At 36.9% G+C, this 25,391-nt stretch overlaps 1 protein-coding gene across 1 annotated transcript; it reads left to right on the forward strand.

Moving 5' to 3' along the window:
• The first annotated feature begins 2,247 nt into the window (after window positions 1–2,247).
• On the forward strand, window positions 2,248–24,924 carry LOC135199972 (uncharacterized protein DDB_G0283357-like). The gene is made up of 5 exons (XM_064228149.1): window positions 2,248–2,329; window positions 10,143–10,180; window positions 17,983–22,501; window positions 22,969–23,088; window positions 24,243–24,924. Exons 1-5 carry the CDS (start codon window positions 2,308–2,310, stop codon window positions 24,407–24,409), a joined length of 4,866 nt encoding a protein of 1,621 aa, XP_064084219.1. The 5' UTR covers window positions 2,248–2,307; the 3' UTR covers window positions 24,410–24,924.
• The last annotated feature ends 467 nt before the right edge of the window (window positions 24,925–25,391 follow it).

A 25,391-nucleotide genomic window follows, 5' to 3' on the forward strand; every position in this document is an offset into this window, starting at 1 on the left:
TGAAGAATAGATTTAGAATCTAATACAGATAACAAAGTAATAATAGATTTTCATTTCACCTGATGGCCGAATAAAAAGGTATAACCAGTGATGAACCTATGGACAATACCAGTGGGTGCTTGAATAATCTACAAATGCAATAGTTATATCTAATTGCTTAATCAATCGAGAAAATGAAAAAATAATGATAATAATAATAAACCATACACTAAAAAGCATCCAGTCGGATAGGATGACTGTGATAGACCAAATAATAATAATAATAATAATAATAATAATAATAATAATAATAATAATAATAATAATAATATCTATTTCAGCTCAGGACCGTGTGAATATAAAAAGTAGAGACAATACAATACAAGCAATCATAAAATGATAAAAAAAAATATAATTAGCGATATTCAACACAGCTGCTTAAGTAGTAAAAAGAATATTAATTATAATAATGGTAGTGACAGTAATAATATTGAGATTAATAGTAAAGATATTTTAAAAAAATATATGTAAAACTGTCATGACTGTTTGTTAAGACAACAGCCGCGAAGAAGGAAAAAAAAAAAAGCCGATCAAAATTAGCGCTCCAAATGTCTACAGTTCCCGCAAGGCCCCAAATTAGACGGAAGGTCAGCGAGCCAGGTATACGATTGCAGATGAGGCGAGGACATATATGTGTGATAGGTTCCAAGGCTACGAAGGCTATTGGATTCCCCTTTCGGTTGGGTCCTGGGCTGGGTCAAGTCTGGATCCGGTCACTTCAAAGGCATGGAATGGGCCAGTTTGGTAGGGGCTAAGGCTAAACGATACTGAACGTCGATTATATTTAGTTTGTTTCTACAAGAGGTTATATATACGTGTCTGTAGAGTGGCCTGTGGCCTACTGTAACAGACATCCTGTCCTGACTATACTCATTTTCAAGGCCATAATAGATTCAGCATGAACGCTGATACAATCATGTAATCAATTACAAAAATACATGAAAAAAAACTTACGATAAAATACAAGATAGGAAACTAGAAAATTAATAGATTCAGCATGAACGTTGATACAATTATGTAATTCATCCCAAAATACATAAAAAAACTACGATAAAATACAAGACAGGAACCTAGAAAATTAAAGATAAAAAAATTAATAAAACTCCATAGTAAAACATGAATTATACAAGAGACATTAGAGAAAAGATATCTGAGACAAACAGAAATATCTTGCAAGAAACATGAAATTACTTACGATTTTATGTGTACGTATGAATTTACGCACGTAGCTAAAATGAATGTACAATTGTTACCTTACCACTGCACATTATTTAGATTTATTGCAGGGGCTCTTAGTCTTTCACTGTACCTTATCGAGACGATACTGGTTTCTGTTCAAGTGTGAACTACTTAGTATGCTCAGCCCTATATTGCCACACAGTACAATAACAAGTTTCCATAAACTACCTACTAACCCAAGTTTCCAACCTCATGGTAAGATGGTTTTTGGGGGGGGGCCGTGGGAAAAATTCCCACGTTATATTTAAATCAATTGTTATCAGACAGACATACAGACAGACAGGCAGGCAGACAGACAATTATACATACATACATACATAGAACACAGAAGCAACCCGAACCAAAATTATAAACCTCTTCATTCTCTTGCATAATGAAACTACATTTAAGTAAACCTTGGGACGGACGCACAGCCGAATGACAAAACCTTGCCCAGACTCGAGGAATACTACAATTAGAAAGGTAAAGATTGAATTATGAGCTTCAACACAAAGCATATTAGGTGCTGCACAACCTTTATAACCCTGTCACTCATCTAAGAAGTGAAGGAAACGGAACCAGTCCTCTGACTGGTAATGAAAACGAATGTGAGGGAGGGAGGGAGGGAGGGAAAGGGCCCATTTCCCAGCCCTTCCCAACTTCCCCCTTCAACTTCCCCTCCCTAACCCCCCACGCCCCCAACCTCTAGCTAACACCGTCTTATAGATTTCGACGAAGGACAGCTCTGTCGCCCCTAATGTCAACTCCCTAAAACGCTGACGATGTAGCGGTTGCCAAATCCAGTCTGAGCAGAGATTGCAAAACTACCTGGACTGACTGAGTGACTGACTGACTGATCGATTGATCCTTGAGCCTCGAAACTTGATCGAATGCCCCCCCCCCCCCCCCCCCCCCCCTCCCCCCACACCTTCGTGGCGTTCTACGTAGCTCCTACGGAACGGGTGTATCCGGTTTACGATCAGCCGAGGACATAAAAGTTCCTGGGACGTCTTCGCTGGAGCTTGTTGCTTTCTTGACAATGGTCCAGCCATGAAGGGCGTTGTTCCTCAAGGTGTGTTTCTGTCTCTCTGTCTGTCTTGTGAGCTGTGTTACTGTTTCCAGATAAATTACCGTACTGTAGTGTGTTGCTGAAAATGTCTACGAATTACTGCGTTATCTGTGATTGCGAAGTCAATGTGGGCCTGAGAGTTATTGCGTTATCTGTGATTGCTAAGTAAATGTGGGACCGGGAGTTATTGCGTTATTTATAGCGTTATTTTGTGATTGGAAACTCCAAATTTTTCAGTCCCAGTACGAGCTAGTTGGCGCCGAAGATCAGCGTAGCCAGTGCTACACTTCCAAGAAAAATTTCGATACAGAAAATCTGTACAAGTATTAGATTAGATTTTCTTGATGTGAAAGCTCATGATAAAACGTGTGAATTACTCTACTGCCGCGTGAACTGTTTGGAATTTAAATAATTTATTTCAGTGGGTTTGCCTATTGGCAAAATGCCAGTATAATTCATCAGATTAGATAGAAGACAACACATACTTGTTACACAGTGTGCCAGACGCTTTCAAAGCGCGATGCCTCAGTTTTTACAGTAGAGAGTAGCCTAAAAGATAATCGTAATTATAATCGCTCAGTTATATCTATACCTAATTTGAAGTGGATTACATTTTCGAGAGAAAGGTTGCAGACTAAACTGCTGCATCTCTGCCATGATATTATCCTGAATATAAATGGATCTTTGGAAACGATTCCAGTTACTTTGTTTTTGCTAATATTGGTACCTTAGGAAACTGCTTAATTTTTATTTGAAAATTCAGGTTTTAAGTTATTTGCATATTCGAAGTTCGACCAAGTTGTTTTAGTAATATTCATTGAAACATTCTAAATAATGATAATGACAAAAGCAGTAACATTAATGATAATTGTAAATATAAAAATCCAACAAATGTCATGATACCAGATTATTTTTTTTATTTAATTTTAAACACGAAGTTTTGACACATATTAGTCTGGCCCTTCTGGATATTAATAATGATACTAAATTATAGGTAAATCAGAATCACATAAGCCAATTTCACTGGAAAAAATATCGTGATATGTAACATAATGTGTGCTCTCTTTTTTTAATGAACCCAAGGGCTAACTTTAATTTTATTAACGATTTCATTTAATTCTTAATGAGGTTTTGTTTGCGGGAAGGTGCAGTAACACGGGTGGCGCTTTAGAGTTTTCATTTTTCGGTTCAAAAAGAAAGAAATTGTCAAAATTATTCAAAGTCCAATTAAATTCAAATTCAGAGATCGGAATAAAGCGAATTAGAACAAAACCTGATAACTTCGGACTCCAAGAACGAAAACAACAACAAGAACAAAGTGAACTAGAACATAGTCCGATAACTTCGCACGAAAACGCAATCTGGAAACGTTATTAAATGTAATTAATCTTAATGACGTTGATGACAAATTACTGACAAGGCATTTAAATGCCAGTGCTCGTGATTACATGACGGAGTAATCCCCTAAACAGGAAGTATTAAAAAAGAAAAAAAGAAAAAAAAGAATCAGAGGCTACAAAAGTCTCCTAAATCAGGCAAATGAACATAATTGCCTGCCAAGGCCAAAAAGGATTTACGTGTATTTCCCGATTATGTAAATGAAATTAACGCGAGGCCGGGGATTAACAAATGCTAAATGTTATTTCCATTTTTTCCCCTTCCATTTCTCTTCGTCTGAAAGGGAACAAATACCTATTTCCCCTTACTGCTTTTTTCTTTTTTATTTCCCCTCGCTCGTCTTTCCAAGGCGATTAAGCCATTTGTCTGCCAGTGTGCTGTTTCGAAATTACGCCGAAGGAAAAATAAGGAAAATAGCAGTATTTTTGTTGGGGGAGGGGAGGGGGTCGTGAGGAAGGGGGAATGTTGGTGCCACATTCACGTAAATAGGGAACCAAAAGTGTTCGTCCTTCAAATATACAAACGAGGGGGACTTTGCAACATACAGACAAATACATACGAGTCAATATATATATATATATATATATATATATGTTATATATATATATATATATATATATATATATATATATACATATATACATATACATATATATATATATGTATATATATATATATATATATATATATATGGTAGTCCTCGGGTTACAGCGGGGTTCCGTTCCCGCTGTAAGCTGAAAGTCACTTTAACCCAATCATCATAATTATAATGGGAGTAAATAGCAACAGCCATGTAGTCCGGGTTACAGCGCTGTAAAGCAGGTTATAACAGTGGTGCCATGAGGCAAGTGCCTTAAGTCTGGAACGACTTAAACTGAACCTGATGTAACCTGGTGACTGCCAGTATATATGTATTTAACAATAAATACAATATATACATATACATATATATATATATATATGTGGTATATATATATATACATATATATATGTATATATATATATATATATATATATATATATATATATATATATATATATTTATGTGTGTGTGTGAAACTTATTCTCATAGCAGAAAATGATTGCAATGATTCCAGGTCATACACCCTTCCCACAAAATGAGGTTTCGAGGTACTTCCCTCCCTTCATCAAACATACGTTTCCAAGATCCCCCTCACCCGTCCCCCCCCCACCCCCCCCTCACAATTCCAATTCAATACCATCCAAACCAGATAACATCATTAAGAAGTGAGGTGGACACTGGCAAAAAAAAAGAAAAAAAAAGAAAAAAAAAAAAAGGAAAGGATTCAGTAACCTCCCACAGAATCTAATTGAATCTTTCGGCAGTTGCGCAAATGCTGTCGTTAAAATCCGCTGCGGCCTTTTGCATACGGGACGAGGAGTTTTTGATGACGAAGCCACATCCCATCCCAGCTCGGTTCCTGCCGGAGCTAGAGCGCTTCCCTCGAATGGAAATGGGATGTCATCAATGCTGAATAATTGGTTTAGAATATTTAACTCTCGTAGCGCACACAGAGAGAGAATTTTGCACACTCGCATACATAAACCGGTTTTTTTTTATTCCTTCTTCCCAGTTTGATATATAAAAACCCCATAATCAAATGATGTGATCAATTATATCATATAACATATATATATATATATATATATATATATATATATATATATCTATATCATTATATATATATATATATATATTATTACATTACGTTTTAGGGCCCAGCTTTGTCAAAAAACGAAACAAAAGCGGAAAGAGGAAAAAAAGGAGTGCTTATTGTCTTACCGGTGGAGTTTTGAGATTGTTTTTATTCTTGGAAGGTGGCCAGAAAACTCAGCTGATAATCTAAATTACATTTATTTACAAAGAAAAAACATTGAATGGCCTGAGATAAAGGCAAGGCATATAGGCCACGTGGAAAGAGTGCCGTGTACTGTCTAGATTACTCTTATCATCCCTATGAAAAAATGGCCGAATTCAACATCTACTGCAAATCTGTTCCAAATTTTTGTTTTCAAGTAATAAAGCGCTTGCAAGGAGCACAGGAGCATGGACTCAGCAGGGCAATCTGGAAATGAATTCCAAATTACACACAACATATATATATATATATATATATATATATATATATATATATATATATATATATATATATGTATATATATAATATGATCACATCATTTGATATGGGGTTTTTTATATATCAAATGATGTGATCATATTATATATATACATATATATTATATAATATATATATATATATATATATATATATATATATATATATATATTATTACGTTTTAGGGCCCAGCTTGTCAAAACGAAAGCGGAAAGAGGAAAAAATGGAGTGCTTATGTCTTACCTGGAGTTTTGAGATTGTTTTATTCTTGGAAGGTCGCCAGAAAACTCAGCTGATAATCTAAATTACATTTATTTACAAAGAAAAACATTGAATGGCCTAGATAAAGGCAAGGCATATAGGCCACGTGGGAAAAAAGAAAGGTGCCCGTTTGTTTTACTGTCTAGATTACTCTTATCATCCCAAATATGAAAAAATGGCCGAATTCAACATCTACTGCAAATCTGGTTTCCAAATTTTTGTTTTCAAGTAATAAAAGCGCTTGCAAGGAGACAGGGAGCATGGACTCAGCAGGGGCAATCTGGAAAGAATTCAGAATCCGTTACACACAACATAAAAATAAAGACTTCTTGCACAATATTACAGCTAATGCACCATGGAGGGTGTTTATCTTTAATCACACACAAGGGGAGGAACGCTAGCGCTTAAATGAAATGCACGTGGTACGAGGGTTGACGAAGGATGTTCGTTAGAGGAGTGAGAAAATGGAAATTTGAAAATGAAAATAGCAAGATTCGTATTGGAGAAATAGGGGCTGGTTGGAATTTGCACTTTCGAGACGTACCTTAGTGGCTTGCGCCTGTAGTGTGATGTCTGATGAGGGCTACCAACCAGCGAAGATGAACCAAAAGGCTGACAAATAGGTCGGAGGCGAACACATCTGTCCGCTATAGGAACTGGAGTCGACTGAGGGCGAATTCAGGGTATTGTCTGGAAAGATGCAAAAAACACAACCAGCAAAGTGGGGAAAAGAGGTCTTAAAGCTAGGACTGCCTAAAGCCTACCCAGCATCCCATATAACCTGTACGACCTGCCCGACTTATCCTACACTAGGTCTCCTACAAATACAGTAAATCTGAAATAGCAAGGTGGCGAGGCGATATATAAAATGTAACAATATATATATATCATATATATATATATATATATATATATATATATATATATATATATATATATATATTATATACAAATACACACACACACACACACACACACACACACACACACACACATATATATATATATATATATATATATATATATATATATATTTATATATACATATATATTAAAAAACGTTTTCTTTTTTGGTATATGTTATGCAAAATGCAGTACAAATTGGAAACCTAAGCCTAATCGACAGATGATACTAAATCATTCATCCTGGATTCCTCTTGCTCAGGGGCGTCTGCTCCCCTCGCTCCTCTCTCCTCTCTCTCTCGTCTCTCTCTCTTCTCTCTCTTCCAGAATGAGTGATTTGGTACTTTTTGTCGATGAGGCTCAAGATCCAATTTGTATACTGCATTTTGTATAATATATTCAATTTGACAAATACCACGTTTTTGACATGAATACCCCATATGGCCTTATATTATCCAATCTGAGTACAGAAGAAAAGTCAGTAATAGGAAGAATAGAGAAAACTTCTATACAAAATATACGCGGCTGAAATAGCCATTATTTCCGATAAAAACATGTATCAATGAAGGTCTTCATCCAGCATATCATTACTAATATTATTATTATTATTATTATTATTATTATTATTATTATTATTATCAATAGTATTATTATTATTATTATTATTATTATTATTATTATTATTATTATTATTATTATTATTATTATTATTATTATTTAAACTAAAAAAACTGCAATTATCATTCACTTCCAATTACAAACCGTCATTATGTAAAGCTGATCTTCCTTTGGGTGCAAGAAAATCAACAAAAAAGAAAAGCTATAATGAGACCTTTTTTTTATTCTGCTCAACGCACTTGCAACTCTGCAACAACAACAACAACAACGACAATATCAGAACAGAAAACAGCATCCCAATCATAAACAAACAGTGAAGGAAAAGGACATAATTATAAAAAGAAAAAAAAGTTAGGAAACAATAGAAGACTTTTTTTCTTCTTCCTCGTTATGACCAGAGTTCGAAAACAACAACGACAACAAAAGCGCCCCCACCAATGTCCCTCTCCCCCCTCTCCCCCCCAAGTGCGACATCCTACGTTCGTGAGCACTGCGTTGCAGACACGCACGCACGAACTCACATAACGCAGACAAAAAAAAAAAAGAATATATGGCTCCCGCTTCCCTTTCTAAAAACATTTTGGTTTTTGTTCTTTAAAAAAAATATTACTTGAGCAAAAAAAAAAAAAAAAAAAAAAAAACGCGACATCCTACGTTCATGAGCATTGCGTTGCAGACAAACACGCACGAACACACAAAAAAAGAATATATGGCGCATGCTTCCCTTTCCAAAAACGGTTTGTTTTTGTTTCTCCCCCCCCCCAAAAAAAAAAACCATTATTTGTTTCTTCCTTTCCTGGAAAAGCGGCGACCGTGGATACGCTTGGATTGTAATCAGGTCAACAAACGCAAACATAAAAAGCAAATGAAAATAGAAGTATACTTTAGAAAGGCATCACTTTTTTTCTGGTAAATGTGGAAGCATTTTCAAAATTTGCACTGAATTACACTGGAGACAAATGGAAAAAGCAAAATGGTTAAAAAACGTGTTTCAAGAAGAGAGAGAGAGAGAGAGAGAGAGAGAGAGAGAGAGAGAGAGAGAGAGAGAGAGTTTTTTCAACCTCTGAAAACACATGAATTTGTGTTAAGTTTAACGATGAAAATTCTTATGCCCTTAGCTACATCCTCTTGTGAAGATGTATATCACTTTCACTATTAGGAAAAAACTCTCTATTGTGAGAGTATATATAATGTTCTAAAGGGTCCACAATAATACAAAGTGTTAAAAGTCCGTGTATAATTTTTAAGACTTTACAAAAAGCTTTCGAACCCTTCGTGGGTTCATCTTCAGTCCAAATGAACAATTAGTTACAACATGTACAGAGGTGAATTTAAAAACAAGAGTCGGTTGTTTTTAAATTCACCTCTGTACATGTAACTAATTGATCATTTGGACTGAAGATGAACCCGGGGAAGGGTTCGAAAGCTTTTTGTAAAGTCTTAAAAATTATACACGGACTCTCAACACTTTGTATTACTGTGGACCCTTTAGAACACTTTCACTATTATTATTCATCTTCATCATTCATTATATCACTCATTTTCGGACTCCCCAAATATACCACTTTCACTATCATGATTCATCTTCATCATTCATTATATCACTCTATTTTTGACTCACCAAATATACCACTTTCTCTACGTATTATGATTCATCTTCATTATTCATTATATCACTTATTTTCGGAATCCCCAAATATACCCATTTCCCTATTATTCATCTTCATCATTCATTATACCAATCATTTTCTGACTCCCCAAATATACCACGTTAACTATCATGATTCATATTCATCATTCATTATATCACTCATTTTCTGACTCCCCAAGTACAACACTTTCACTATCATGATTCATCTTTATTCATTATACCACTCATTTTCTGACTCCCCAAATATACCACGTTAACTATCATGATTCCTATTCATCATTCATTATATCAATCATTTTCTGACCCCCAAGTATACCACTTTCACTATTATGATTCATCTTCATCACTCATTATAGCAATTTTCTGACTCCAAATATACCATGATCACTATAGTGATTCATCTTCATCATTCATTATACCAATCATTTTCGGACTCCCCAAATATACCACGTTCACTATTATGATTCATCTTCATCATTCATTATATCACTCATTTTCGGACTCTCCAAGTAAACCAAGTCACTTGATGCCTGGAAGATCATAAATATGCGAGTTGCCTGCTGGTCTCATTTCCCGCCTAGAGAATTACTGAGGGGAAGAAATGCGTATCTTTTATTTCTAGAAAGACGTTAAAATGAGACATTTCCTTTCTCATTTCCTTCTCAGGCCCTTTCATGGGTCTTGAGTTCTCAAAATAAGAAAAATAAGGGATTTTTTGGGAGTCTCGGTAGGACGTACACTTATTTTTTCTTTATTTTGCTAGACGGCTGGCAAGAACATACACGTCACAAAAACATAATTTATTTGGGTTGAAAAGATTCATATTTTCTTTTGTTATTTTCCACAGGTGCGGTGGTATTACTTCTTCTTCTTCTGGCTTCATCTGTGAGTATTCAGATAATGTTTTCTTTTTCATATTTTGTCATTTTTGATACTTTGCCTCTTGGTAAATATTTCAGGTAGTAATCAGCTAGAGAAGTTGATTAAGGAAGAGGTATATATTCAGACACGACAATTTTCCAGTGTATCTCTCTCTCTCTCTCTCTCTCTCGCTCTCTCTCTCTTTCATATATAATATAGAATATATAGATATATATTATTATATATATATATATATATATATATATATATATATATAAGCTCCTCTCTCTCTCTCTCTCTCTCTCTCTCCTCTCTTCTCTCTCTCTATATATATATAATATATAATATATATACTAATATATAGCTCCTCTCTCTCTTCTCTCTCTCTCTCTCTCTGCCCTCTCTCTCTCTCTATATATATTATATATATATAAATATATATATATATGTATATATATGTATGTTATATATATAATAATATATTATATATATATATATATATATATATATATTATATATATATATATATATATATGTATGTATGTATGTATGTATAAAGGGAGATGTACTCTATTACGAAATTGTTTGAAATCGCAAATAACAGTTAATTCTAAAGATCAGAAAAAGAATTATCGTAAATATTAGACATAAAGAAATAAAACTTGCAAATCATAACCAACTTAATAACAAAAAAGCAACAAAAATAAATGCGAAAGGTCATCACAGCACAAACCCCCTTTAGCTTAAGATAACGAAGAGACAATCTAAGCAAGAGCTGCTGTCCTAATATTTTCAAGATAATAAGCAAGAGGAAAATGGTTGCCAATGGACGCTGACTCTCTCACCCCTCCCCCTCCATTATCTTCAGTTAATTACAGTAAATAGACGTGACAGTAATTAGACGAGGTAAGTTGACGGCGCTGCACAGCTTTAAATAGCGAGTGATTTTTATTAACCCGAAATACTCCGTAGATAATTTTAAGGTTGTTTGTCATTTAATTCAACTCAATAGCAACTTATTCTATAGGTGCTTTTGAAGAAAGATTCAATATTAATGTTATTTAGAGAGTTCATAACTCGAAATACTCTGTAGATAATTTAAGGTTATCATTTATTTTAACTCAATAGCTACTTATTCTATAGATGTTCTTGAAGAAAGATATAATCAGCAATTTATTTATTGATAGATTTCACGGCGGAAGGCTGTTTGACATCAATATTTCAAATTCCCAGCTGTTAATTCATTAAAAGGATTTCGCAGTTTTGACAACAAGCTGATGAGCTTAATTTTAGAAAAACACAAAGACAACAGTTACTCTCATATTTTCACTCTGACTCATTAATCAAAGAAAAATTACCTGTGTTAAAGCTTCCATGTCGCTGGAAGCATATGAAGGCAGACCTATTTTATACCTACCAAGTGTCAGTCACCTTAATAATATACATCATGCTGCTCTTCCTCGTCTTTCGTAATCTTTAACCAACAAATCTTATCTTTATTATCATACTAAGATTTTTCTGCTTTATTTACTGTTTGAATCATGGAAGTAGTTATTATTTGACCGCGCAGCACCCCAAATTATTCAAATGTTCATTAATTTTCATTAGGTAGATTGTGGTAACAGTTAATCGAGTTAGGTAGAATATTAAGAGAATACTATGATTGCTCGGGTAATTCTCTCTCTCTCTCTCTCTCTCTCTCTCTCTCTCTCTCTCTCTCTCTCTCAGGGATATTCTCCTAACTTCTTGTCTTGAATAAAGTAATATAGAACTCAAAATAACCTATATTCTTTACAATTAATTATTCTTGAAAAAACACACGAAAACAGTTTCGTAAGTAGTAACAAAGAAACAGATATTAGGAATAAGCCATTTCATAAAATATAAACACCTTCTCTTCTTGAATAAAGTAATATAGAACTCAAAATAACCTATAATCTTTACAAAAATACGAAAACTATTTTCTAAGTAGTGACAAAGAAACAGATATTAGGAAAAAGCGATTTCATAAAATTAAAATACTTTCTCGTCTTGAATAAAGTAATATATTCTTAACCTATATTCTTTACAATTAAATAAAGTAATATATGCTTAACCTATATTCTTTACAATTAAAAAAAGTAATAAATGCTTAACCTATATTCTTTACAATTAAAAAAAGTAATATATGCTTAACCTATATTCTTTATAATTGACCTATATTCTTTACACTTACGTATTCTTGAAAAAAAATACGAACACAGTTTCGTAAGTAGTGACAAAAAAAACAGATATCAGGAAAGAGCGATTTTATTAAACTCAGATATTCATCCCTTTGATAAAGCAGCCTACGCTCTAACAACTGTTTTTCCTGAGAACTCTAACAAACTGTTTTTCCTGAGGACTTTCTTCCTTTTCCTCATGCAATAAGCAAGAAGAAGCATCCCATTTCCTAGGAAGAATAAACGAAACATTAAAGACAACAAACTCCATCAAACTTTCGTAATGGTGTTCACTGACGGTGTAATGCGATCCTCGACTTCTGAAATCAAAATGATCCCGAAGAGATTCTTCCTGCTTTCGAAAGCATGTTCTCAATTCCCCACCACCCCAACATCCAACCCCCCACCTCACATAGCTCCGCCCCCTTCCCACCCCACGGACAATAATAGCTCTTTCCCCGCCGACCCCATCGACGATACACAGCCCCTCCATCTCCCGCTTCAGACAAGATATAGCCCATCCCCCTCCCGAATCCATCCCTAATAACACTTAGCCCTCCCCCCTCCCCATCTTCCTCCGTCAAAAAATAGCCCCCTCCCCCCTCCCACCTCTGTCAACAAATAGCTCCTCCCCCCCCGTCCCACTACTGTCAAGAAACATTGTCCCTTCCCCTCCCACCTCCTGTCAACAAATAGTCCATCACCCTCCCACCCCTGTCAACCAAATAACCCTCCCCCTCCATCCCTAATAACAACATAGCCCTCCCCCTCCCCTCCCCCCTTCCACCCTGACAACAAATACTCTCCCACTCCCACCAGCTGAAAGCTCATAGCCACCCCTTCCCCTCCCTCCTACCTTGACAAAAACATAGAACATCCCCCCACCCCCCACTCCCCTCACCCCCTGCTAATTCCATTGAAACATGATGGAAGCACTCTCAGGTTTTATACATCACAGGAAGAGGAAGAGTCGAGTGTATTGGCGAGAGAGAGAGAGAGAGAGAGAGAGAGAGAGAGAGAGAGAGAGAGAGGGGGATCCTTTTTGCTTTTCCAGCTTATTTTGCCGAATTCCACCCAATTCAAAAAGGCATTACGGGTAAAACTTACGAGTTTTCGCGAGGCTCCTAAATCACATCATTTTCCATTTGAGCTGCTTCACCGAGGAGACCGAATTTTATTAATACATTTCATCCTCCGCCCTCCCCAAAAGGGCAGAGAAATACATTTTGATGAATTTATTGTGGATCGGTTGCCTTTCGTTTTGGACGAAGATAAAATTCTAGTGGGTGGGGGGGGGGGGGGAGGAGGCAGACGAATCTTTTCTCATTTGATCAAATTTCCAATCTCTTGGGTTGCGCAGGGATGGAGGGGAGAGAAATATTGGATGGAGGAGTTCTAACATTTATGAACTTTCATGGCGAGAGTCAGGATGACGCAGCTCAAATGTAAGGGGAATCTATTGTATAAAAACACACACACACACACACACACACACACACACACACATATATATATATATATATATATACATATATATATATGACACATGTACTCACACACATATATATATAATATATATATATATATATATATTATATATATATAGTATATATATATATATATATATATATTATGCATATATAAATACATGTATAATGAAATGTAACTGTGAACCACATTCTGACTTTCCCATTAGACTTCATAAATGTAAAAATGTCCCAGACAATATTTCTTTTTCTTTTCCGTCTCGTCAACACGAGAGAGAATTAAAATTAAAATTTTAGATTTGATAAAACGAAAAATAAAGAGAATCACCTTCTCTCCCAGGAATATCATTGTGAAGGGAAATGAATCGCAATCGATTCACGATTAATAAACGTAGCACTCATCAGTATATACTGATCTGCCTTGAGGTCTGATGAGAAAAGAACACTTACCCTCAGGGAATATTTGTCTTGGGGATTACTGTGCAGGAAACTTTGTCCTTTGTTCTTGAAAGTTATTGCTTTAGCAGAGAGAGAGAGAGAGAGAGAGAGAGAGAGAGAGAGAGAGAGAGAGAAACACGGTGCTCGAAATTTAACGAAACTGAATACGCACATTCCTTTATGGACGGTATTAAAAAAAATACACAATAAAAAATATGAATGGCTTCGGTGAATAAGCCACGTTGAAATTTATTGAAAGTGTAACATTGAAATCAAAGCCTTTTAGAAGAATACATTATATACTTATATTATTATATTATATATAATATAATAATATTATTATATATATATATATATTATACTTATATTAATATTATTATATTAATATTATATCTATATATATATATGTATAGATATATATATATATATATATATATATATATATATATATGTACAGCTTTCCGTATTTTGTATACTGTTCTAAACGGCTTTAATTTCATTTTCACGTCTGCTGTCAATTACCCGGAACTGTAAACTAATACACTGAAATGGCACTGATTGTTTCTGCCTGTGTACATTTTATTATTATGAGTCCCTTCCCCCAGGGGATTGTACATATTCGATTTCATTTAATTTCGAGCACCTGCGATATTCTCTCTCTCTCTCTCTCTCTCTCTCTCTCTCTTGCCAAAGCAATAACTTCATAGAACAAAAGACAAAGTTCCTTGCAGAATAACCCTTATGTTACATTTTACATCTATCAATCTTTGCTTCTGTTGTAGGCAAGACGTTCCCCAAAGGAAGGAAGAAAAGTCTCGCTACTTTAGCTGAATATAGTAGATTCACATCAACCGTACATCTGAAGTCTAGGCCCGTCCCTTACGACGCTCCTGATTGGCTGTTGATAAGCCAATCACGGGGCTGGAAAATCTCCGTCTCTCGAGAGATTTCACATAGGCAGGATGTATGTTCCACCTCTCCTGAGGGATACTTTTGAAAGACGTATATCCCTCAGGAGAGGTGGAACATATACATCCTGCCTATGTTAACTCTCTCGAGGGACTGAGAGTTTCCAGCCCTGTGATTGGCTGTTGATCATAAAAGACTGGCCTAGACATCAGATGCTCAGTTGAGGTGAATCTACTATAGTAATGATTCTCATTCAGACATTTTCTTACCAGATGCTTAAATAGTTTAAGTGGATGGCTGAGAATTTGATTTATTCTATATATTTTCTACATATGAAATTTTTAGATATTTTACATACTCTGTTTTACTGATTTTACATTCAGATATGGGGAAAAAACACGCATTCAAAAGAAATATTTATCATATTTTAAATATAATATTTAATATAAATTATAAGCTGCGTAGCTGCCATATTTCCACACGTAATTTTTGCTCTCTCAAGCAGTAAGTTTAAGCTGGAATTATCGTTCAGAAATTTATGATTCAGAAAATATAATAACGATTCTTATTTCGAATCCCCTTGATGACTCAAAGGAGTACGCGAAAGAACATGATCACAAAAAATATCGAGGAACTACGTTCCAAGTTACTTTTACCAGCACGACCCCTTACTGTAAATTCTTTCGTTGTCGCAGAATATTTCAGATCGCTCTTAGACCAAAAAAAAAAAAGAAATAAAAAAATCAAGAATAAAAAAAAACATTTATTAATGAATAAATTACGCAGCGAAGCGCGGCCGCTCTCTTTTTGCAATGTTAAGTAGCCCGACGAAAGGTAATTATACCTCGAGAAATATTGCTCGGGTGCGTTAGCATGTTTCTCGAGGGCTCCTGGAGGAGGACTTACCGCCTTTATTCGAAGTCGGACAGAAACGCCCCAGTTTTTAACGTAGAGTTAATGAGGTTTTCTTTCCTCGTGTTATAAAGGGATTTTCGCACTTCGGACTCTTGGCTGGAGGGGGGTGCGGGGGAAGGGTTCTCGTGTGATGACTGGATGTTCTGAAAGGGAAGTCTGGCCTTTTATTTATTTTTTTTAATGGGTTTCACATTTGAGGGAGAAAAAGTATGAAAAGCTCCTGCAGAGATGCCCCGTGAATCTCAGCTTTATCCTGTGGTGGCCTATGTTGTTGGAACCTATAGCGTTGTCAGAAGTACGATTATGGCTATCTTTAACCTTAAATAAGATAAAAACTACTGAGGCTAGAGGGCTGCAATTTGGTATGTTCCATGATTGGGGGGGTGGACGATCAACAAACCAATTTCCATCCCTCTAGCCTCAGTAACTTTTAAGATCTGGGGGCGGATGGACAGACGAAGCAGGCACAATAGCTTTCTTTTACGGAAAACTAAAAATGCACGACTTCCCAGACTCACAGCCACACAAAGCGCTTCAGTGGCGTGGTTGGTATGGTGTTGGCGTCCCATCTCGGTGGTCGCGAGTTCGATTCTCTGTCATTCCATTGAGGAGTGAGAGATGTGTATTTCTGGTGATAGAAGTTCATTCTCGACGTGGTTCGGAAGTCACGTAAAGCCGTTGGTCCCATTGCTGAATAACCACTGGTTCCATGCAACTTAAAAACACCATACAAACAAACAAACAAACAAACCACAGCCACACAGACACAACCGCGCAGTTCGAAAACCTAACCCTGAAACGAAAAGGGGGAGATCTCCCCCCCCACCGACCATCGAACCATTTCCGTGACTGGAACGGTGTGGGATTTCGACATCGTATTTTTGACCTCGCATGAATATTTAACTCGTCCCCTGTCGTCAGCCGGCGATATCAAATGGCGCCTGTTGGGGCAAGCAAACAGTAGCTTCATTATGAACTCTAGGCAGCTTCTGATACAAAGGTTTTAAAAAAAAAAATGGAAATAAAAGGAGGAGGAGCCTAAAGCGTCTGTCTATTGTGCAGCTCATAATATTCTCTGTGAATGATCGGCTGAGCTGGAATCTTCTTTAGCTTTTATTGCAGGTCTGTGAGAGTTGATATGTGATGAATCTATTGAGATGACATATTTACAACAAAAAGAGACCATATGAGGGTTGTAATAAGGGTTGTAGTCTCTATAAACCCTTTTCAAACACCATGATGTTGGAAAGAGGAGTAGATCCTATCCGAAATATTACTGAAAGGGTCTTCTTCCATCCGCATTGCATCCCACTTACACACTTTTTGTCATTATATATATATATATATATATATATATATATATATATATATATATATATATATATATATATATATATATATATATATATATATATATTATATATATATATATATATATATGAGACAAGAGAGAATTCGTACTATACACTGTCATGCATTAAACTTAAAGAATACACTACATATCCATGAATTCCAAGCAACATTTAAGGCCAAATACGATGCCGATGGTTTGGAATATTCCCAAAACACAACGGTTTCGGAAAATGTGGCACATTTATATATATAAAAAAATCACGATTCAAAACGAGTTTTACTGTTGTTGTTTTATGCTAAAAGCTTTTTGATGTACGGTTCATGAAAAAGTCTTATTTGAGCCTCGCAAAAATAAATATATTTTAAACAGAACCTTTTTTTTATATTTTAGCAAATCGAATGCATTTTTTTTACTGCGGTGATATCCAATCTCATGAGTAGCTATGTTGATTCACTTGGTCTATTTCCTGTTTTTTTTTTTATTAGAGTTGAAAGTTTACTTTTGTGTCTTCCTCCCTTTCAGTGCCTGTCTCAGGAGACGTTAGATGACAGCCAAACGATTTTCGACTCTCCGGTAGAGGGTCCGACAGACCAAATTCCGGAGAACTCTTCGAACCAGAGACAATCACACTCGAGATTAAATCAATCCAGACAACTCTTCCGTTACCGGAACATTGGTCAAAATTCCCTGGATAACCAGAGGCGTTTTAATTCTGTTGATTCCAACCCGGAAGAAGGAGGCCTCCGACCAAATTCCAGAATTGGATTCCTCAGGAGATTAGACAGATTCAGAAACCAGGAGATTTCATCCGGGCGTTCTATTGGTCCCACCGAGGACGCCACTGGGTCTCAGCAAAGTCAGCATTCAGACACTCTCTCTGTCAATGGGGAAGTCTTACATCAAGGCGGTAACATAAACCCACTCAGACAAGTGTCGGGTAATCAAAATAACTTTGGCTTCACAGGCAATTCTGGGCTGCAAAATAACAATGAACATCAAGCTTTTCAATCCCAGGTACAACCGTCAGAGACAACTGCCCTCACTTCTGGTGATTTGACAGAAGAGCCATTTTCACCTGAAGGAGGCGTTCATGTGGTTGAGGCTACCCAGGTCGATGGTGGAGACGCCCTCTTTCTCAACGATGGAGGGACATGGCAAGACCCCAACTCTTCACCGGTAGGCTTCGATCAGTTTGAAGAGTCGCAGGAATTAAAGGAAGCAACTGGTGATGATGAAGAGAGCAGTTATCCAAGAGTTCGTCTGCAACCAGGCCCTAACAGGGGCAGGAAGCGCTTCCGCGGGCAAAACCGAAGGAGGCTAATGAGACTGCGCAGGCCATGGTTCCTTCGCAGGAAGATGAGATATGAGACTCAGCAGGGCAATCTAGCCTCAGAGGGTCAGGACAATATCAGTGGTGACCAGGGCATTGAATCTACAGAGAGAATAATCGACCCATCAACCCTCCTAAATCCAAGCGAAAAGGCCCAGAGGATTCTTCTGTCCAGTGAAGGCTCAAACACTTTAGAAAGAACTGGAGACGAGAATGCTGAAACGTCACCTAGTACTTACTTACCAGATCCCCAGTCCAGTGCTGAAGGATTCAGAGAGCAGAAAAGTCTAGGTTATGAAAATGAATCATCAAATGTACAAGAGTTCTTCAGCAACAACGGTGCTCAAAACGAAAATGAGTCCCAGGGACCACAATACAATACTGACAATCAAAATGATTCTTTCAGAAGGTTCCCAAATGCTAACATTGTAAGACCTAGGCTTCGCAAACCCAGTTTTATAAGAGGAAATAATGGTTTCAACAGAGGAAACTCTTTCAGTGAAGCAGATGCAAGGTTTTCTGGAAACAATGTTGGAATTTCTGACTTCCAAACTGGACTGGGCACTCAGAACCAACCAAATACCGACGCAGTATCTAATGACAGGGAAAGATTTGACTCTGGCTCAAGAACATCAATCCCAGTAAGGTTTACAACCAATCGCCAACAGTTTTCAAATGCAGAGCAAAATATTAATTCAGACTTAAACCAGTCAAACAGAAACAGATATGCCCCCTCCAAACCACAAGAATTTTCAAGCTTGAATCAGATTGCAATACAACAGGGGTCACAAGAAACACAATTCCAAGGAAACGTAGACTCAGTAAATGAAAATGAATTTACCTTAAATCAGCAAAATCAAAGACGACCTCAGTCAATGAGATCACCATTCAACAACAATGAAAGACTCCATCAGTTCCAACAACAGATAGAAAGTAAGAGATTACTACAATACCCACAACAGCAAAATAATGGTCGACCAACAACAGATCAGTCGCAAGAAAGAGCCCAACAACGTCAACAAATTCTAGAAGAGAAGCGTCTTTTGCAGTATCCCCAGTCTCTGGGAAGAGCGGAAACCTTTTCACCTGATATATCTGAAAACAAGCAGGAAGATTCCCGTCTCTGGCAGTCTCCCGAGTCTCAAGGTGGAGATGCATCTTTGTTGCCTAATGTTTCTGATAACACCCAAGAAGATTCTCGTCCATTGCAATATCACCAAACTCAGGGCAGAAGTGAATCTTTTTCACCTGATGCATCTGAAAACAACCAAGAAGATCCTCATCTCTTTGGCAAACACCAATCACAAGGTAGTGGTGAAACTGCTTCACCTTTGTCAAACAGCAACCAAGAACATTCTCAACTGTTGCAGTATCGCCAGTCTCAAGGCAGGGGTGATATCTTTTCACCTGATGCTGTTGACAATAGACAAAGAGAATCTAGTCTTCTGCACATTGGACGTACTAGTGAACAAGCAATACAATCTTTTAAGCTGCAACAAGAGCAAAGGATTCCAGTCCAGCCCAATCAAAGACCTGCCAGTACGCAAAACCTTGTTGATCGATATTTCAAGCCAGCTCAGTTAACTGATACTTTCGGGCCAGGAAGGACCAGTATCTACGAGAGAAAAAGACAACAATCTCAACAACAGACGAATGATAACCGGTCAACAGGATTTTATCAAGTAGATAACACTAATAGTGAAAATTTGGGTATTTCACCAAACTCTGGCATCCAGCAGCAGAACAGGGTGCAAAATACTGGAGTAGTTTTCAGTTCAATGAATGAAAATGAATCAGCAAAGGTCCAAACACAAACTTCACTTCAAGGAAATGAAAACAATAAGATGGATCACGAAAGTCTGACTTATCACGAGCATCAAGAGGGGCAACAGCAACAATTCAGCGAGCAAATAAACCAGTGGCCAACAGATTCTCATACCGATTCAGGATTTCATGGATCACATGCTGCTGAGGAAGAAAAGAAAGATAATAAGGAGAACTTTGCTAGGATTCCGGGTCGAATAAATCCATCTGGTAATGAACCACAGCTACAAAGAACAAGGATTAATACAAATACTTTTAGAACACAGACTACACTAGAAGGGTCTCAAGGGGTTAATAATTTCAATCTCAATGCAAATAATGCTGGCAGCCAAAATATACAAAACTATGACCAAACAGCTGGTCAAAATAATGATAACTATCAATCTTCAACAACAGATCCTCAAAACAGTCAATTGCAGACTAACCAGTTTTCGTCGAATGAGAATCATGTCAACCAGTCAAATATTCAGAGAATTCATACAAGTAACAGGGCAGAACAAGGATTTGAAACTAGTTTTGCCCAAGGAAATACATATTTGCCTCATCAGTATAGCAGATTCAGGCAATCTAGATTACGGCAAAATCAGAGTGGGAGATTCCAGTCAAGAATTCAAAATAATGGTGGCAACACAGGCTTCACAAGCAATTCTGTAAGAAATGAAGACCAGTTTGGCAGGAGTGGTCAGCAATCTCTAGTAAATGAGGGACATATAAGCGGAACAACAAGCTCCCAAAGTGAATCTGAAGCTCAGGATGCAGGTCTTATCTCAGGGGTCCTCAACGAAAGGCAAAACCAAAACTTTGGAATTGATCAAGGGCAACAGTTCTCTGGAAGGGATCACGACATATCTGACCAAATATCAAAACAAACCCTCACTTCAGGAGAAGCTTTTGATACTCAACAATCTTATTCACAAGGAAATGAACATCTTCAGTTTAGTAACACACAGTTTTCAAGTGGTAATCAACACAGTACTGCAAGTTCTACATCAGAGGAAGATCAGCAGAGTACCTTAACATCAAATTCGCAACAGGGTCATATTTTCAACACAGAAAAGCAGACACAACAGAGATTTTCAGGCTCCCATAGTAATGCAGAAGGAAACAATTTCCAGTCCCAAGATAACAATGGCAATTCTCAAGAACAGCAAGTTCTTAACTTCCAAACATCAGACGGTACAATATCATCTGGAAACTTCCAGACACTCCAGCAGAATTTAAATCAAGATTTCCAGCAACAAAAAGTGGAACTGGAGGCTGAAAGGAAGACTTCATTTGACCAAAGAAGATTTGGTGCAAATTCTTACTCTTCTCAGAGGAGGACTCAGCTATCTTCTAGTCAAAGGTACCTCCAAGAAGCTGGAATTTCCTCACAGAACCAAGCGGATCAGAATTCCCCTTCAATTGAGCAAAAAAAGATCTCCAATGCCCATGGTCAGCCAGGATTTACCTTCCAAAGGAACTTGAATCTTTCAAATAGGTTCTCAAACCAAAATGTTGCTGAACAGTCAACAAACAGAGGCATTCAAATTGAACAAAGTTCCTCGAACAATCAAAATTACCGTTCTCAAAACCAAGAACAGTTGCAGCAAGCCTCTGACACCTTCCGTAACGAACAGAATTCAGCCAGATCTGACCAACGTACGTTCAGCCAGCAGCAGCAAATTGATGACCGTCGCCAGAGCTCATTTTCTACTGTGCTGAGCAGAGGTAACCGCAAATTCCTCGACACTTTTGAAGGCTTGAACACAGGAGAGCCAAACAAGAACGTCCTAGAAAGAATTGCCGCAGTTCTCCAAGGAAAGGACTATACCAATGCCCAGACTGATTCTGTTAAACTGCAGAGGATCTCAGGTAGCCCGAGACTGACTGAGATTCCAGAAACAGGTGAGTCTATATCACTTCTTGCGTACCATGAGTCATTTTTGTCGAAATGAGCAGCATGTCAAATCATTTAAAGTAGGGCTTCATAGTTCAGCCAATATTTCAGGAATTATTAAGCACTCATTTTTTTTGTAAGCCTGACGATATGGTAGCAGTTAAAATTTTTAATTTACTTCAGTGCACACAAAATATACAACTAAGTTTATAAAGATGCACTAGATATACAGTTATCCTTACACGGGAAGATAAATTTTACAGTTCAAATACTGGAGCTTTTCCTTTTTATTGTAACAAATACAGTGATAAAAAAGAGATAACATTAACATTTCAGCACAAAAATAATTGCATCTCGCCCACAAGTCACCCAAGCAACAGAAAAGTTTAGGCAAAATGCTTTGAATTGACATCTTAGTTAATCGAAATGAGGAATTTATATTAAGAAAATATTAACTTCGTTTACCTTGCCCCAGGATTCCGCTGTGAAGGCAGAGTGTCTGGGTACTACGCTGATTCCCACGAACTTGCCAAGTGCCAGAGTTTCCACTTCTGTGGAGTAGATGGAACCAAAATAAGCTACTTGTGTCCAGCAGGTGAGTGATCAATAATTATGGGTGTTTTTTGAATGAATGTATGTTCATTTTAATTTTACCGGCTCATTCCAAAGGGGATATGCAAGGAAAAATATAAAATATATGGATAATTTTTCTTGGTGTGAGGCAGATGTCAAGGGGAAAGATCCAGTCTTTTAAAGAGGAGAATTCCATCAAGTTGGGAAGTTTCCTTCTGAATTTCAGGGTCTTCTATGGAAAAAGAAAAACTAAGAGATATTGTGGTCATTGCAATACATGATACTGGTAATTGTGAACGTTACACTGTTGACAGATGTATTTTCGATAAATGGATAAATGATAAATAAATTAATATGTAAATAGGATTAATTGGACTGAAGTTTAATGGAAATATTGATATGGTGACTCCACGAGAAAATAATCATTTGGATGAAGACTTAAAAGTGGCTTTCTTTGGCGACAAAAAAAAACTTCCTAATGCTCACAGACAGACAGACAGACAAGACTGACAGACAGCCACAGGTCAATCAAACCAAGGAAGTATTATCTCATGGAAGTAGTAAACGTGAATATAAAATAAAGAAGAAATACTAAATGCATAGGAGAATAGATCATTCTTTATTTTAATTCACAGTTCTGTAACGTATGCATTGTAAATACAAGAATGTGCGCTTATGTAATGTGCCTTTACTTAATACTGTACGTTCGTCAATGCAAGAAACCCGTCAGTGTAAAATTCTTACTGACGAGGCTAACTTGAAATCACAATCTTTGAAAGTATATTGTATTTTTCCTAACGACACAAACCTAGGTCCTTTACAATAGGAATGACTTAATATTTGTCTTAGTCATTCTTACTGTAAAAGACCGACGGTTTGTATACGTGTAGGAACAAATGTCTGATCTATGGACTGAAATCTAATGTCAGTGAACATTAGAAATTTTTTCTAACGTAAGCATAGTATAAGGAAACGATCAATGAAAGGAGTATGAGTGACTGTTGACAGTTGAGTGACAGGAAGGTTTTCAACGTTCATCTTTATTATCAAGTTTAGCGCCGAATGACCTTAGGGTTCCAAGTGACTGGACTGTCTCTGAATTCCATACGCGTGCGCCCGCTGAGAGCTGGGACGTGCGTGCGCACTAACGCCTCGTTTGTTCTCCTTCCCGCGCAGGTACCGTGTTCAACCAGCGTCTCCTGGTATGCGACCACGTCTTCCGAGTGGAGTGCAGCATCTCCGCCGATTACTACTACGTGAACGAGAGGTTATATGGGGCCAATGTCCACGAGTCCCTCCAAGACGGTTCGAGGGTCTTCAGCAGATTCGGGAGGAGGACTTAGGAGGGCGCCGAGAGGGCGTGCCCTAGCATTAATTAAAAGGGAGGGGAAGGGGAGGGGGAAATGGGTGGGGATATGCAGGTAAACACTCAAAATAAGGGCTTGCGTATGTCAGATCACACAGGTCCTTCATTATCTCCGAGGCGTCCTTTCGACTCAAATAGGATGGGTTCCGGAGGGTTTATAGAGCTCGTCCTGAGCCCGACTCAAGCTAGCAATCAATATTTCAAAGCGATATTACGAATCAGGATGATAAGTACAAAGCCGACAGATTTTTAAAAGTCGACAGATTCATAAACTCATAATGTTCTTAGTCAAAGTTGGGTACTTCAATAACGATGTCTGATAAAGCTAGTTATTATTTTAATGGTGGTCTCTGTGTGAGTTACAACATTCAAATATCTATCTGAGTTGATGTTACATAACGATTTTCGTCTACCCAGATATTTTTGATAATGCTTTGAGACAAAATATAAAAACTGCAATAGACGAGCTTTGTTAAAGTAAAAATAAATAAACGAAATACTGTTCAATTAACGCCTTCATACCGAAGAAAAGTTCTTTTATATTTTACGACAGAGGAAAAATAAAGGTATTAAATGAATTATCACTAGTAAAAAATTAAGAATTGAAATGAGGGTTATATTTATGAAAAAGGAATTGTAATAATGCATAGAGATTTTAGTTGGACTTTTAAGTGTACTTATTTGAAAGATATATGAATGTATGTAGTAAATTTTTCCATATGTCTTACTTACACACATGCACAAGCATATTCACGCATACATACATGCATACATTCATATAAATACATTCATACGTGTGTAAGTGCGTTCAGAGTACATAAAACTATATATAAACATCTTGAATCATCATATATACAGCACGTAAGACACACACACACACACACACACACACACATATATATATATATATATATATATATACAGCTTATAACTGACAGTACAAGAACGCGTTCACACAT

This window comes from Macrobrachium nipponense, chromosome 23 (assembly GCF_015104395.2).
Source record: "Macrobrachium nipponense isolate FS-2020 chromosome 23, ASM1510439v2, whole genome shotgun sequence".
Lineage (NCBI taxonomy): Eukaryota > Metazoa > Arthropoda > Malacostraca > Decapoda > Palaemonidae > Macrobrachium > Macrobrachium nipponense.